We start from the raw sequence: 16,408 nt of genomic DNA, 5'->3' as shown, positions 1-16,408 counted from the left end.
CAACTCTGACTTGATCACTAACATTGGGGCATTTCCCCAAGTTCTGGCCTGCTTATGTTCTGAATTCAGTTCCCTTATTCTGGCCTTTAGGATGCTTGTTTTATTTATTTCTTTTTTGGTCACCCTATATATGAGAACCCACCACCTAATCTAGCATGGCACATTGCAGGTACAGAATAATTATTTGTTGAATGGGCTACACTATACTTCATACAGTGAGGCAGATAACACATTTTTTTGGATGTTTATTATATCTTTTGTAAAAGAAATACAAATGAGTTCTTATAGAACAAATGATGGGCTCCCGAGTGACTTAGGGGAATGACTCAATCATTCATTAATTTGTTACATAGTCGCCGACCACCTGTGGGTGCTCCAGGTGTACAGCATAAGTAATTCCGACAGACGCCCTGTACTGATAGAGTCGATAGGATTGTACATTGAGGGTTTTCCCCAGAAAAGGACGATATCATTTCATAAAGGAAGAAGGTATCTATCCTTCCACTGATAAACAGAAATAGTTGGTGAGGCGTGGCTTTCATCTTTGACTATTGTGAAAATTGTACCCCAAACTGACATAAAAATAGCTTTAAATTTTAAAATAGCATATTTTATCCAATGATACTTAATGAAAAATTGTCTAGAAATGAATTTTCTCATTAAACTCTTTCAAATCTCATATTAAAATTTAAATACAGTAATTTTTAATGTGTTGATGATCAGTAAAGGCAGCTTGGTAGATCACACATCTCAGAATTTTATTTTTTAATAGGCAGTTTCATGATGCTTCTTGCTCCATATGACAGGAATACTGGCATGTAATTAAATAGGGTTAAATGTATATGAATAAATTGAGAATTGGCCCAAAGTTGCTCTTAAAAACATAAGTTTTTTTCCACTCAAGTACTTCCAGAGGCAGTAGGCACTATGTTTTGTGCAATTCCCTTCCTCTTTCTCCTTTTCCTCCTTCTCTGTCCGCTTTATTGAGGCATAATTTACATAGAGCAAAATGCACACACTGTAAGTGTGCACATTAATGCCTTTTGAAAACATAAACACCCGTGTAACCACCGCTGATCAAGTTGTAAAGCATTCATTCCACCAGAAATTTCCACTGAACTCTTTTACCATCAGTATCCTCCCCAGCTTCAGCCCCAGGAAACCACCAATCAGCTTTTTGTCACTACAGGTTGGACTTCATAGCGGTGGAATTACTTACATTACGTGCCCTTTCTGTGCCGCTTCTTTGGCCCAGCGCAGAGTGGAGAGGGTTCACCCAGGCTGCGGTGGGAGTCAGTAGTGTCTTCCTTCTTATCACCAAGTATGATTCCATTGTCTGTTTATCCATTCACCTGCTGATGCAAATTTGAGTTATTTCCAGTTTTTGGCCCCTATGGATGAAGTTGCTATGAACATTTGTATATAGTCCTTTCGTGGACACATGTTCTCTGTTCTCTGGGGTAGATATCAGGGAGTGGAGTTGCTAGATCACATGTTAAGTAAATGTTTATGTTTTATAAGAAATTACCAAACTGATTTCCGAAGTGGTTGCACCTTTCTGTGTTCCCACCAGTATTATATGAGAGTTCTTGTTGTTCCATATTCTCTCCAACACTTGATATGGCCGGTTTTTAAAATGAAAATTAAAGTTTTGGCCACTCTACTAGGTGTGAGGTGGTGTCCTGTGGGGGAGGAGCCTTCAAAGCATATAAATATCCATTCCTTATAAAACTTTTAATTTGATCATTTATTTACTTTATGTCAGTATGGACTCATTATATTCTGTTCTATTCAATGAGTTAGAATGCATTACTTTAAAAATAAAGATACAAGATTTGAGTTTTCTATCAATATCTCTACATATGGCCACAGTGCAGGGGTAGTTGGTTCTCTGACTGGCCTAGAATATAGGCAGAGCTTTTCAGTTCTCATAACTAGATATCGGTCATGCCCTCTACTTGACATGACTCTAATGCCTATGAGCCTTTGTCATAACTTGCTTGCTCTTAATAACACTCCTTTTGAAAACCCAATTAAAATCACAATAGTCAAATTATGGAAAGAGCCCAGATGTCCATCGACAGATGAATGGATAAAGATGTGGTGTGTATATATATATATATATGTATACACACACACACACACACACACACACACACACACACACACACACAGGAATATTACACAGCCATCAAAAATGAAATCTCGCTATTTGCAATGACATGGATGGAACTAGAGGGTATTATGCTAAGCAAAGTAAGTCAATCAGAGAAAGACAATTATCATATGATCTCACTGATAATGCGGAATTTAAGAAACAAGGCAGAGGATCATAGGGGAAGAGAGGAAAAAATGAAACAAGATGAAAGCAGAGAGGGAGACAAACCATAAGAGACTTAATCTCAGGAAACAAACCGAGGGTTGCTGGAGGGGAGAGGGATGTGAGGATGAGGTGGCTGGGTGATGGACACTGGGGAGGGTATGTGTTGTGGTGAGCACTGGGTATTATATAAAACTGATGAATCACAGACCTGTACCCCTGAAACAAATAATACATAAAAAAAAAAGAAAGAAAACCCAACTAAAATAACAAGGAGTTGAAAGTTGTCATCTAAAGGGATTCCAAAAATCAATTCTTCAACGCCCCCCCCCACACATTATACCGGTTTAAACTTCATTGAATCATTAGAAATTAGTTCACACCCATGGTGATACTCTGAGTTTATTTATTGCTTAAAATTTTCTTTTAAAATATACTTCAAAGTTCCTCGTCCTGGGCTAAACTTCTGATCTTCTCTTTATTTTCTTCAACCTCATTAGGTACCCCAGTGCCTCTTGTTCATCAAAGCAACTGCCTCACACCTTGCCTTCCCCACCCAGCCTATTCATTGTGTGGTTTATAATGTTAACCCACTCTCTCCCCAGTCTGTGAGTTACCTTGACCAAACCTCATACTTATATAGGGAAATATTTACTTCCTCTGCTCAGTTCTTGGACTGCTGAATTCTGCTGAAGAAAATTTAGACCTTGCTCAGATCCTCCAAAATTCATGTTTTATGAAATCAGTGGGGATTCAGTACTGACTGAGAAGGATTTGGAATGAATACAGTCCCTTAAGCAAAGCTGTGTTCTAAAAACTAAAAATTGTCAATACCTGTTGTTTGTATATTGACACACTTCAAAGTCAGTTCTAGGCCCTCCTTTCTCATCACTTTATACTCTCTCCCTAGGATCTCATTCTTGCCTTTCGCTACCTATTTTTTTAACCAAGTTTTAGAGTTCCTGAATAAACATGTTAAGACTTTTATATTGAGTATGACACGATTAGAGCTTCAGATCATATCCTGCATCTGAGCTCTAGACTCATATGTTCAAGTGCATCCATTTGGATGTCTCAAAAGTAATTAAACTTCAACAAATACAAACCTAAACCCAGGATCTTTTCTTCTCTCCAAAATAAAATCTTCTTCCATTCAACCCATTGGGTAAGCCAGAAACTTGGACATCATTTTTGGCTTCCATCTCTCATTTCTGTTACATATAATATGTTGCTAGAATCCTGTGCATTTTACTTTCTAAATAATTCTTACATATCTGTTTTCTTAGTGCCACTCCTGACATTCTAATAGCTTATGAATTAATCTCACTGTGTCTACACTGTTCTTTCCTCTCATTTATTTATATTATAATAGCCAGAAGTGTATTTTAAAAATGCAGATATGATGATCTCATTCTCCTCTTTGGAAAACAAATAACAAATAAACCTATAATGGCTTACGATTTATTTTAGGATAAAATAGGAAGTTGTTAACATGGACTACAGAGCCTTTTGTTGTCTGGTACCAACCTACCATCAGCCTCATGATGTTCTGCTCCTACTTTGAATTTTCTTTTAAATATGACAATATATTTCTAATTTGTCTTTCCTATGTGTGGTAGGCCACTTATACTTCATTGAAAAGAGAAAAAGGAAAAGCAACAAATAATATGAATAAGTAATTGCTTTATTGATAATGTATTTCATAAAAGAAATTTAGACATGTAAGCATTCCAGATATCACCTGAATTCAAATAAATGAGGGTATCTAAGTTAATAAGTTTGAATAGTAGGTATGATTTTTGAAATAGGTGATATGATTTCAAATTTAGTAGAAGATAGAGTGTTAAAATATCCTTTTATCTTATGTTGAACATTTTGTCCAAAGGGGAATTATCACTGGGAGATGAAATAGATTTACATGTGTTTGCAGAAGGGGAGAGATAGACAGACATACTATTTCAACCATTACATTCTTAGTGACTATGAGATTGGATTGGAAAAAGAATTAAAGAGAATCTGTTGTTCCAGCAATCCATGTACTGGAACAACTGTGAATTTCCTCCTTAGTAGTGGCAGGCTGATTGCATCTAAGGGGAAGAGACTCTGCCCAAGAAGAGGATGCTGTTGGTCTCATTGTGCTTGATGAAGAACAGGAAAGGGTGATCGCAGTGAAAAGAATAAGTCGGTGCTGATGTGAGATGGACACTTACTGCTGAGGAGCTTGCGGCTTCCGTGCCCTCTTCAGTCACCTCCACAAAGGACTTGTGTATGACTTTAGACACCATGAGATTCTTCCTCCCTGACATGCCTGAGAGGTTGGCTCTCTGTGTACTGAAGACATCCACCATCCCCAGGGCTCTCAGTGTGTCCCTGAGATCATAGGTCTTTTCCACTTTGAACCGGGGTAAGTATAAATCCACATGGGCATTGCTCATATTCTGTGAGCTTGTCCACTCTATTAGTTTCTCAGCAGTGAGTTGATCTTCAAGCTATGGCAATGAAAAAAAGGAACAGCTGACGTGATTCTCATTGATGTCAAACACGATTTAACATTGGATCAAATTGTAGAAAACTTTTACTTAAACAGTAAATGCAAATGCAGAAGATTCAGTTTGTCACATCTTATCCGAGCAGGCAAAAATAACACAGTCATAAATAGATATTATACAATTGAAAAATGTATTATATATTCATGTCTGTGTTATATTTATATATGTGCATAAATATGCACAAATATCTATATATGTGTTTATATGGGTATATATGCACATATATGTATATACAACAGAATTATTAAATAAAGTTATTTTGTAAGAGATGAACTATGTATCTCTATTTTTTACAATCCCCATATATGACATGCTTCTTTTTCAAATGGATTTCTCTTGTTACTATCCTTGTGTACATAATTTTGTACACCCTAATTTAAATAATTTTTATAGTGTAGGCACTACTTTTATTCCTTTTTCTTGCTTGACCCACTTGTAAACATTTCTTATACAGATATATATTTTTCTAATCAAGTTTAAATTGTTACACGATACTACTACTAAATTGATATTCAATGTATATATTTTTACTTAATATTTTTAAGCGTTCACTATGTGTCAGTCCCTAAGTTAAACTATTAGTAATACAAAGATGCACCAAAATTTTGAATTTTTCAATATTTTGAGCCACTTCTGTCCAAAAGCTTTTGCCTTTTTTGGATTAGTTACTTTAGGTTAAAATCCCAGGATGTCATTGATAATGAGGATTGCTGAGCTGAAGTATGAACACTGTCATGACCTTCACATGTATTGCTGTATTACTTTCCCTGAGGATCTCCAAATCTCACTGTTATTACAATATCTATTTTGGGTGAGGCAAGTTCACTGTGACTTTAGCAGCATGATCAGGCTTTTGAAGTCTTTGGAAGCTGCAGTGTTCGTAATGTCCTTAATGCGCCCGATACTGTTGTTGGTATATTTATATATTAACTTTATTATAACAGTTTTAAGAGGAAAATTATAATCCCTTCACATACTTTTTTTCCCCCCACTCTGAGCAATGAGGCTCCAAATGACTTTTGAGCTCTTAGGGACAGAATACTTCCAAATTGAAAATTAGGCATCAAGATAAATCTGTTTGTCTATTGTCTACAAAACCACTGTGATTTGATATTTAAAATGTACCTTTTGTTATTTTAATTTGCCTGTTTTGTTTATGAGTGAGCTTGCAAATATTTCCATGTGTCACCTACATATGAATGTTCATTTCCTCATCTTCAAATGAATAGATTGGAATATATTAGAAGTTCTTATGGTTGCAAAATATTAATGTGTGTGCCTAGGTATGTTTCTTCTGAACTGACATTCCATAGTTTCATCAGAATATTAATGGGACCTGTGATGTTGAGATTTTCTATATATTCTTCCATATGACACTGTGATATTTAAGATATTTACTTTTTGGAACATGCAGGATACCAGATTCTCCTTAACAGTTCTTTTTTAGGCTGTATGCAGAGAAGAAACTATGCAGAGAAGAAACTGTACTTGAACTCTGTCAGCCACCACCACCAATCTGTGAACCTTGCTTCAGTGAAAGCCCACACAAACATTGTACTACTAGGAGATCAGGCAAATAGGAAGAATTGGAGGTACAAGATTTTACCTTCTGCAGACCATCTACTTCATCTGGCAGCAGCAATATCATGCTTAGATCTTTGCCTTTGTATGGTATTTCCAGGATCTTGGCTTGCACGTCCTCCAGTGAGGTGAATTTAAAAACATTGGATTGTTTCATCATTTGCACAGGTTTGCTTGTATCCTGCAGTAATTAATGTGACAAATGCCGAGTGAGGCATTAGTCAAAAGAAGATAATACTATTGAGATGCCAAACAAATCCTCCTTCTAAGAGATGATGTGGGAAATTTATGAATTAGAAGCAAGAGTTTCTTTGAGTATTCCTATCTAAATAAAGTAAAAATATAAAACAAGAAGAAAATACAACCATGACAAATTTTATTTTCTACCTGCTGTTGTATATGCTATCAGATGAGTTTAACATTTAATTAATTAAATTTATATGTTTAATTAAACATATAAATTTAACATTCCATTTATGAGTGTGTTACATTATTATAAGTAAATTACAATACCTTGTTCAGCCAAAATTCTTTGTCCACAGTGTTCTTTTTATCAAATTTACTGTCCCACTGTCCTTTGAAATAGACGGCGTTCACCAGAACCAGAATGGCAGACTTAAGAGAGTCTTTGGGAAACAGATCTTTGATTTTTTCTGCAAAAGAAAATCAAAGGTCTGCTGTGAAAGTACAAGTGGTTTGTCTGGAAGATGCTTTGAAAGTTACAATGGATCATTAATTTTTCACACAAGTCACCACTTTAGGGACTGTGAGCAATAATTCTCCAGGTGCAGCTTTCCTTGTGGCACCAGCTTGATGGAGTTATCCTTGCTGGAGACACCCCTTCTTGTCGTGGGAAAGGTGTTCAGATTCTCTGTCTTTGGGTGACTTCAGTCATCTCACACAAAACATGGATACAGTGATTTCAGCTACTCTTGTAGCAAATCCATTCCTACCCTCCCTCCCTCCTGGAGTTCTTCTACACTTCCATTCTTCACTCCTCCCTTCCTCCCTTCCTTTCTGTTTTTTCAGCTTTGGGCTTACCACTCTGAGGAAATAGGGCTTGATTGTTCTTAAGGACAAATGGCATGAACTCTATCACCTGAAATACATGCCCTGTGCTGTCAGACAACACTCCTTGGGATATCTTTCTCTTTATTCTCCGCTTTGAGAATTTAAAGGATGTGAACCCAAGATGGGGTCTGAGCAGAGTCTTGGGAGCCACAGGGGTATTGCCATCTATGGCTATGAGCAAACACAGATTGCCAGCTGTGTTTCTTTGGAGTTGTCTTTCTTTTATACCTCCTGGGTTCTCGTTGTTGCTCTCCACATTTACCCGGACCATTCAATCATCTGCAGTGCCCTCCTCCAGCCTGTGTGCAAAGCCTCCTCCCCCACCCCACTGGTACCCCGTATGGTGTCAAGAACAGGTTTTACACACAGCAGGAACTCAAAGTGCTTTTTATGGGTCATCTCTCATACCCTACCATGAGTTTGGCTTTCCACCCAGGAATTAATCTTCTTACGACTTTCTTCTGCAGCATTGTTAAAATCGACAGATTCCACACTGGTTAGGTAAAATTTCTTAACATTATCCATGTATTCCTTTGATGTGGGAAGGAAGAAAGGAGGAATTAAGAGTAATTTATCTGTAATTATGTATTCCCAAGTTAGTTATCTTCAATCTTGACAAAATATAGTACAGGAATCTAGACCCTGAAGAAATTTACTTTTTCTTGCCCACGCATATTTTATACAGTTAGTATGTGGGTAATGTGAAAAGGAAGTATAGGCTGGCACAAGATTGAGGTCTTTGAAAGGCAATACCTTCTGACATAGACTGGGGCAGAAGAGGCTGTGGTTTGCAAGTTGCAAAGCATGATGCTCCAAAGGAGATGGTGTGCTTCTGGGATTCCTCAGCAGTACTATCAATCCACAGGGTTCTCACTTTTGCTTATATCTTCCATTCTGGGCATTCAGTATTTCCTGGCACTTTCCCAACTTCCCTTAGAGACTCTCCAAGCCTGCCCTCTAATCAGTATCCCATTAGCCATACATTTCCTGGGTCATTGCCCACCAAAATTTATACTGTGTGACTGAATGGTGTCAGATCATTGGGGGCATCTCATGACTTCCTTTGCTATGGGAACCTCCTCTTGGGTTACGAAGTAATCCCTAAACCCACACTTTATCTTGGTAGATTGTCAGGTTCTAGGACACTTCATTTGGTCTAATTGAGGCAAGGGAGTCTTGTACCCTGTGTGAATGCTCTGCCTGCGGGTCAGCCAGGTTCATCTGCCTCAGTCTCTCCCATTTGGTCATTGGAGGACATAGGACCCAGGATTCAGATTAAAGATGTGGCAGGCCAGACGAAACTTACTTGAAGAAATTGATAATTTTTTTCTCCGTAGAGCTTGTTGGCGATGTTCAGTTCATATGCATCAGTGGGTTTCTTTAATTCGGTCAGAAGCTTTTGAAATTGGTGGTGCACATTTCCCAACTTCTGAACCTTCAAATATCAAAAAGTAAGCTAATTGCATTCTCTGTCAATGTAAATATAAATACTAACCCCATGTAAACTGTTAGATCCAAAGCTAAAATTCAGTAGTCCCATAGATGATGTTCATTGTTATTCCCTGATTTTTGGTGGATTTACTTAAATGTTCTTCAGAGTCCTTATGTTTGGTCTCCTCCAGGAAATTCTTTCTTCCTGCTCTAAACAATCCAATCTTTTCACTTTTTAACACAGATGCAGCACCATTATGCCATTGGATTGTCTTTTAATTAGTACAAATAGTTAGGTTAAGCTTCCCAGCTAAACTTACGCTCCTTAAGGGCTAGAGGCACATTTCATTTTAACAGCCATTAATAGTATGATAATGTTGAATTTGTATATTTCAGTTACATTATGACATGACGCCCTTTACACTCTTAGACTGTATTTCTTCTAAGACCTGTTGACCATGACCATGATCTATGGCAATGATCACTAATGATGGTCATACTCTAAGTGTAGGAATAGCATGTGCCTGGTAAGGGCTTTACATTGGTTATCTCTAAGTCTTTATCCTATTGAGATGAAAACAAGAAACTCAGAATTAAATAAACTTTCCAAAGAGATGCAGAGCCAAGTTTTGAACCTAGGCCTGTGTGAATCCAGAACCTTCTACTTGCTAGCTAAGAGTTTTGGACCTTAAGGCTATAAACTATATATCTCATCTAATCATCTTCCAAAATGTGCTCGGATGTGTTAATCCCATTTATGTATTAATTAAAATTATATTATTTTAGCAACAGTGTTGTGATTACTGTAATTATTGTTATTCTATAATAATAATACATAAACTTTATCAGGGTTTCCAGTAATCTAGGCACTGTTGTAATGTTTTGTATCTGTTTGTATGCATTGAGGAAGATTCTTTTATTACTCCCAGTTTACTGGGATGAGGTCACTGTGCCTCAGAGCAGTTGTGTCTTGTTCATGTTACCCATTGGTGAACAGCAAAGCAGGAATTTGAAGCTCTTTAGGCACAGTGCTGATCTCCCCCCAGGAGACAAAAGTATGAAATAAATAAGTGTGTAATATGAAATGAGATACATCTCTGTCCAATCTATTTTACCTAAGATTTTCCCTAAAAATGAACTTTTCACAGTTTATCTGAAATTCCCAGTTTCGAGTATGACCCTCCTGGATATGCAATTTTCCTTCTAGACCCAAGTCTCTGTGACTCACATGATCTGTTGTAGTTCTTTCTTTTGTGTTCTCTGTGGCTTCATTAAAGTGAAGGACCTGGAAGAGACAGGAAGTGGGATAAGAAAACTGCTCAAAAGATCTGGAAATAAATAAAAAAGAAAAAAAGAAAGAACCCAAATCCAAACAAAACAAAACCCCCAAACCAAAACCAAAACCAAACCAAAACACTAAACAAAGAAAAAAAAGAAAACTTCAGTGTAAGCATTTGCTCCTTGAAAAACCACAGCAAAGCTGGTTGATCACCAGCCACTTCACAGAATCCTGTGTCATTATTCATTGCTGAGAAAGCATGAAATGTTTTGCATGAATTTAAATCAGTGCATCATTTCTCCCATTACTCTTCCCTGTAAGCCTTGCCTCTGTTTGTTGTACAATTGTGGGAGTTCATCCCAGCAATCGGGAAATCTAGGCATAAGGAAGCGAATGGCGCAGAGCCCTGGGGAGGGCATGTGCCCCTTACACCTCTGTGCTCACCCAGTCACGGAAGCGCATGCTCAGCCTGCTGTGCTACACAGGCAGATCTGTGGCAAACCGCACGCAAGCCGGCAGAGAAATCTGTCCAAGCTGGTCAGCGTGTAGGAAGCCGAGACCTAACCTACCTCCCCAATTTCGAATGCAGTGTTTTCTTTGGCTCCTAAGTAGGTCATGGCTAAAGCTGTTGAGATGGAGAGAGGGGAGTAGAAGATGTCATCCTTTTTTGATCCTTTCAGCTGTTGGAACAGATCAAATGCGAAGTGGGTGTTTGCTGCACTGAGTGAATTCATGGCGACCTTGGTGAGATCTGGAACTCCTAGAAAAGCATCAGATTCATTTTATGAGTTTAATGAAGGGAAGGTTAGTCCATAATGAAATTTTCTTAAAAGAAATGACTTATATTTGGATTGTGGGATTCTGGCAACTGAAGTTTTTCTTTCTTCTACTTTTCAAGCCTCTTTCAATGTAGCTGTATTAATTTCATAATTAAACGACTATCGAAATTACTATGTAAAAAAAAAAAAAAAACTTCTGTGAAAAAGTAATAGAACATCTTTATCTTTCTTCCGTCACTGGCAGTACTAGGCCTGGGTAGAAAATGCTTTATTACAGACACCAACACAAAGATTCAGCCAGCTCCCATGAGGCACCTCTCTGCCTTTTCCTTTAGGCTTCTATGGGTGCCACAGACTCTCCCCCTCACCACATGTGTACCTATGGGAGCATCTGTTTAATCAGAAATAAATTAGATAAAGGATAAATCAGATGGAGGTGTTTCAGTTTTACCCTGGCAGAATAAGTAAAATACAGTCACACAGATTGAGATAGATGCACGGTAGAAAACACACCATTACCATTTTCAGAAATGATTCCTGTTACTGAGCTGGAGCAGCCGGGGGCACATACCTGTGTTCCTGGAGGAAGCAGAGGTGGGCAGGGAGCCTGTCAGCCTGTGTGTGGTGAACAGTGAGCTCCGGAATATATAGCTCTCTCCTGCCACTTTTTATCCCTCGTTGTGGTCAGTATTTCAAGCAAGTCAGCTTTTGATTTCTTAATCAGGCTATCCATCATGTGAATCAACTCAACATATTTATGAGATTAAAGCATGAGCGTTCTATTACTGTACTTCCTTCTTACCTGCAGCAAAAAACTGCAGACCTGTAGTCATTGGCTCCTATGAAATGCAGGTAAGTGTCTTTCTAATACCAATGAGGATAGAATTACAACTTCCTCACATGCCCCTGCCACATCCACCTGGAAATAACCCTTGAAAAAATCTTCTCTTGGATGTGGATGTCTTTAAGGCCCACTTCAAACGTCAACAATGAACAAGCTTATATTTTCTATCTTAAGTTCTGAAAGGGCTAGTTCAACCTGTCAATTTCATTAGTAATTATTCTGTATAACCAGGAAAATAGCTCGAGTTCTGTCTAAAGCACTACAGATGCAGTGTCTCAACAATACGTGGAGAACAAGAATCTATTGCCTTTCCTTAAAGGCTGTACCTTGATAGCTGCCCTCCTTGTTACCACCCATGCCCCCTTGCAGCTGGTCCCAGATTTTCCGTTTTTTAAGGCCGGTGGGAAGTTCATTTACCTTGCAGTGTTAACATGCTCACAAGGGGAAGAACGATGGATCAAAACATGGAACATCTTTTGTGGCAGCATTCTAGTTTTTTATATAAATATGAATCAAAAATAAGTTATCTGAGCTCCAGAATCATGACATTTCTCTGTCGCTTGCCCTTTAGCATACCAGCTTCTTATTCATGGAGTGGACATCATAGTCAACTGCTTGTAAGAAAAAATGAGACAAAGTGTTCTTTGAATGCCATGGTTAATTCTGCTGTCACAGGAACTTTATTCCCTTCATGTACATGATGTTCCACAGGTAGAATCATATTAAAAACTTGACTTTTACCCAGTGGTGATAGATATTCACCCATTTACACCTTTTCCAACTTATTAAGGCAGGTCCCTTTGTTATCCCCATTGCACAGATGACAGAAATGAAGCACAGAGCAATTGAGTAAAAGCTCAGGTGTCTATGGGTAGTGAATTGCACAGGTGAGATATCAGGCAGATAAGCTGGCTCAGGAACCTGTATGTGTATCCACTACCTGTAGTATGTTAGACAGACTCTGGGCTTGAAACGACATACCTCCTTGTGTTTAAATGAAAAGAACCTTTTTCTTCTGCACTCTTGAAAGAGGTAATGTCCTCCTACAAAATCAGAAGGGGTGAGATAGAATCAAACACTAAGCCCCACTGTCACCAGGAGAGAAGGCTGGTTTTCAGATGTCCTTTTAGGGCTCCATCCTGGGACAGCCAAGAACAGTGAGTGGGGAGTGATATCCAGGTGATTTCCTCTGGGCATGAGGCTCAGAGAGAGAATCAAATCATGCCCAACCGTCCCTTCCCCCAGACAGCTCTATCAAGGTAGGATTTAGTAGAAATGAAGAGGGAGGGAGGGAGGGAAAAGAGGCAGACAAAAAGAAGTGTTTTTCCCCAGAGTACACTGTACCCTGAGGTATGGCTATGGCAGGGGTGAGGGTGGTGGTTGTGGGGCATCTAGCCCCACACCTGGCCTGCCCCAGGGGTAGTGGAGATTGGAGGTAGAGGGTGAACGGGAGTTTTGTTTCTAAAACTGAAAGTTTTTTTCTGGCAGATCTCCCTACCCTCCAGGCCATGCTGGTCTCATCTGTCCCTCTGTGTATAGTGAATCCCTGAGTGGGATTGTTATGTAACAGATCCCTGAGCTGAGACTGGGTGGGGTAAGGGAGGAAGCCGAATTTGGGGTTTTGATGAAGGAATAGGTCCAAAGTTAGAAGAAATGACAAGAAAAAGACCCACGATGAAAAATTACAAACATGGGAATAGGAGCTTCTCAGTGAAGGTTACGTCACTGGCCATTGTCACCAGATAGAAGTATGGGTTCCTGGAGCAGGAACAGGAGTGGTTTCTTTGGGCTCCAAGAGAAAGAGACCTGACCCCATAGGACAGAAGCAAGAAGCTCAGGTTGGGCATGGAAGGAAGAAATTTGGTGATGAATTGGTATAAATTGGCCTTTGAGGGAACTTCTGACTAAGGCTGAAATCCCCTGAGGCTAAGCTGCTAAGATTTGTCATGCAGAAGTAGAGTCTGAGGATAAGGGACTAATTATAAGGACCAGGAGTTTGCTTATGTTTAGAGAGAGCTTGGGCTCAACTGAGAAATAATTTCATACTTTTCTTCTGTTCCTAAAAAGTGTTCCAGTCATGTAATAGGATTATGACATCCTGATGTCACATGGTGTCACAGATCACTCAGCCATTCTCAGAAGTTTTTGCATGTGATTCCATGCCAACTTGTGTCTTCGGGTATTTTCTAAATAATACACCAACATCATGGGTTCCAGGAATTCAGAAACCCAATAAAACTTAGGCAGAACATACACTTTTGGGAACCATCCTGCTATTTCTAATGCTTTATAGGTTGGTTAAGAAATATCTCCTTGGTTTTCCTGAACCTTACTTCCTTGTGAAGGGTGTGATTTGTTAAATTGCAAGTCCTAGGGGAATTTTATTTCTTCTTCCTTCTTACGAAGTATATGGTATGTCTCTTTACAGGGGAACTGGTTAGTGAGAACAATGAGCATCCAGTGATAGACTACCTGCCAATTACTCTATCCCCTGCAGATACAGATACAGCTGTGTATGCATTGAATAACATCAGAATGGGGTTAATTAGCTTTGTGAAAGAATTTCACAGAAGAGAACTCATTCCAGTAAGATTTATACAGACATTAGTTAGGGAATTGGTCTCCTGTGTAAGTATATCATGGAAGACAGATTCATATGAATCTCCCATTCCCACATCTCCAGCACCACCCAGGACAGTCATCCTACTTTCAACTGAATCCATCACTGTTCCTTGTTGTCTTCTTATAACTCCCGCCCTGATTCATGTGGGCATTCCTGTTCTTTTGCCAAGAAACACCAGTGTAGGCTCTCCCCTTTCCTCTTCCTCTTTGTTTTATGTAAAATAATGGGTGTTCCCTGGGACTGCATGTCTCTGGATCTTTTCTCAGGGGCAGTTTCTCAATTCCCCATCTTCATACTATGAAGCCAGAAAACATGGTCTTCTCTTTCTTTTATTTCCACTGCCTTTTCTAGCCATTGTTTTTTCCTGTCTTCAGTGCCCTATTTTCAGTTTCCAGCTGTGCACGTATGTCACTGCATGACACCTACCCATCTTGTGTGTTACTCCTTACTATTCATTAAGTCATCTGTTACCTCTTCACCCTTTTATGGTTTTAACTCTTCATTCTAAATGCTCCCAGTATTTCAGGTGACTTCAAAATTTTCATTTCATAGTCAACAAATGGAATATATTCCTATTTTATTTTCTATCTGTTTTAGTTGAATCTCCTTCTTTGTGAAAATCTTCTCATGTCTTTTGCCCTTTTCATCATTGGATTCATGATGTTTCTTACCTATTTGAATATGCTCTTTATATAAAGTGATATAGATTGTTGTTGATACTGTCTCTGGAGTACTGATGGAGAGGAAAAATTCTAGAGCATGAAGAAACTTGAGTACGTGGGATGTGGGTTTGCTGGGGATTTTATTTTGCTTCTCTAGTTCTACTCTTCACTCTTTCAACCTCCTCTGGGCTCCAGGAAGCTGAGTTGTAGGGCAACATAATCAGTGTCTTGTCCTCTGACAAACACTTGCATTTGGCCATTGAGAGGCAACGAGTCACCCGGCTTCCTCTCAGCTAGGTTGCCAAGGGATGGTTGCATTTCTTTGACAAAAGCCACAGATGCTATTGGGCAGCCTTTTCTGTAGCTCCAGCAGTTTCCTGGATTTTGGTAACTACTCCTCCCCTTACTATTTAGGTCTAGGGGTGGCGGTGTCTCCCCACTGTTGTTCGCCTCGTGCCAGTCACCATCCTTTGTCTGTTTCTCTTAGCCCTGACCGTACTTTGTATAGTTTTTTTATCAAACACTCCTGAATTATCAACTTTGTGTCATTTGTTTTCTGCTAGGCCCTTGACTAATACAGTAAGTAAATTGCTTTAGGAAAAATATCTTCAAATGGAATTCTGGAATCAGGTTGCTCGCATGTTGAGAAGCGCATGTTGAGAGGAAATGGGGCACCGGCATATTGCATATAGTAGCATCAAGTTATCACTGATGGAGGTAACACAGGAAGTGCAGGCGGAAAGCAGGTGTTGGGACGTCAAGTGGCTGTGGTGCTAAGTTGCTGTGGCGACAGCAATGGTTATAAAGACTGTGGGATCAGCTGCTTACTTATGATGGGCCTGGCAAATTCAATTCCAACTGAAATCTGAAAAACCTTTTCCATGGATCTTGACAAGTAAATACTGAAAGCTAGAATACATTTACAGGGATAAGATGCTTCATCTTTCTAGGAAAATTACAATTAAAACAATGAGATTAACACCAGTAACAATTTTAAATACTTCAGATTGGTGTGATGTGGAAGAAGGGCATTACTGATGAAGTGTTGGTGAAAATGTTAGTACAACTACTTCAGGAATATCTGGCGGTATGTGCTTCAGATTCAGCAGTTCTGTGTTTAAATATATACCTCAGAGGTACTCACATGCTCTGCTCAAGAAGACATGTATAAGGGGGTTAATGGCCATACAGTTGGCACTGACAAGAAGTAGAAACAACTTAGATGTATATTAATAGAAGAATAAGGAAAATAAATTATGCTAGGTTCAT

At 38.9% G+C, this 16,408-nt stretch overlaps 1 protein-coding gene across 1 annotated transcript in view; it reads left to right on the top strand.

Annotated features, from left to right (window-relative positions):
* The first annotated feature begins 8,883 nt into the window (after positions 1 to 8,883).
* The window catches only part of SERPINB11 (serpin family B member 11), a 58,974-nt gene continuing 51,449 nt past the window's right edge, over positions 8,884 to 16,408 (top strand). Inside the window, exons 1-2 of the mRNA XM_088019308.1 lie at positions 8,884 to 8,972; positions 9,094 to 9,127. Coding sequence (XP_087875434.1) covers positions 8,884 to 8,972; positions 9,094 to 9,127 — 123 coding nt within the window. The remainder of the gene's footprint in view (positions 8,973 to 9,093; positions 9,128 to 16,408) is intronic.

The sequence above is a fragment of the Eumetopias jubatus genome, unplaced genomic scaffold (genome assembly GCF_037043125.1).
Source record: "Eumetopias jubatus isolate StellerSeaLion01/CBP00866 unplaced genomic scaffold, mEumJub1_p1.0 scaffold_16, whole genome shotgun sequence".
Lineage (NCBI taxonomy): Eukaryota > Metazoa > Chordata > Mammalia > Carnivora > Otariidae > Eumetopias > Eumetopias jubatus.
The sequence above is the reverse complement of the archived record's forward strand: the minus strand, read 5'-3'. Positions and strand labels throughout refer to the sequence as shown.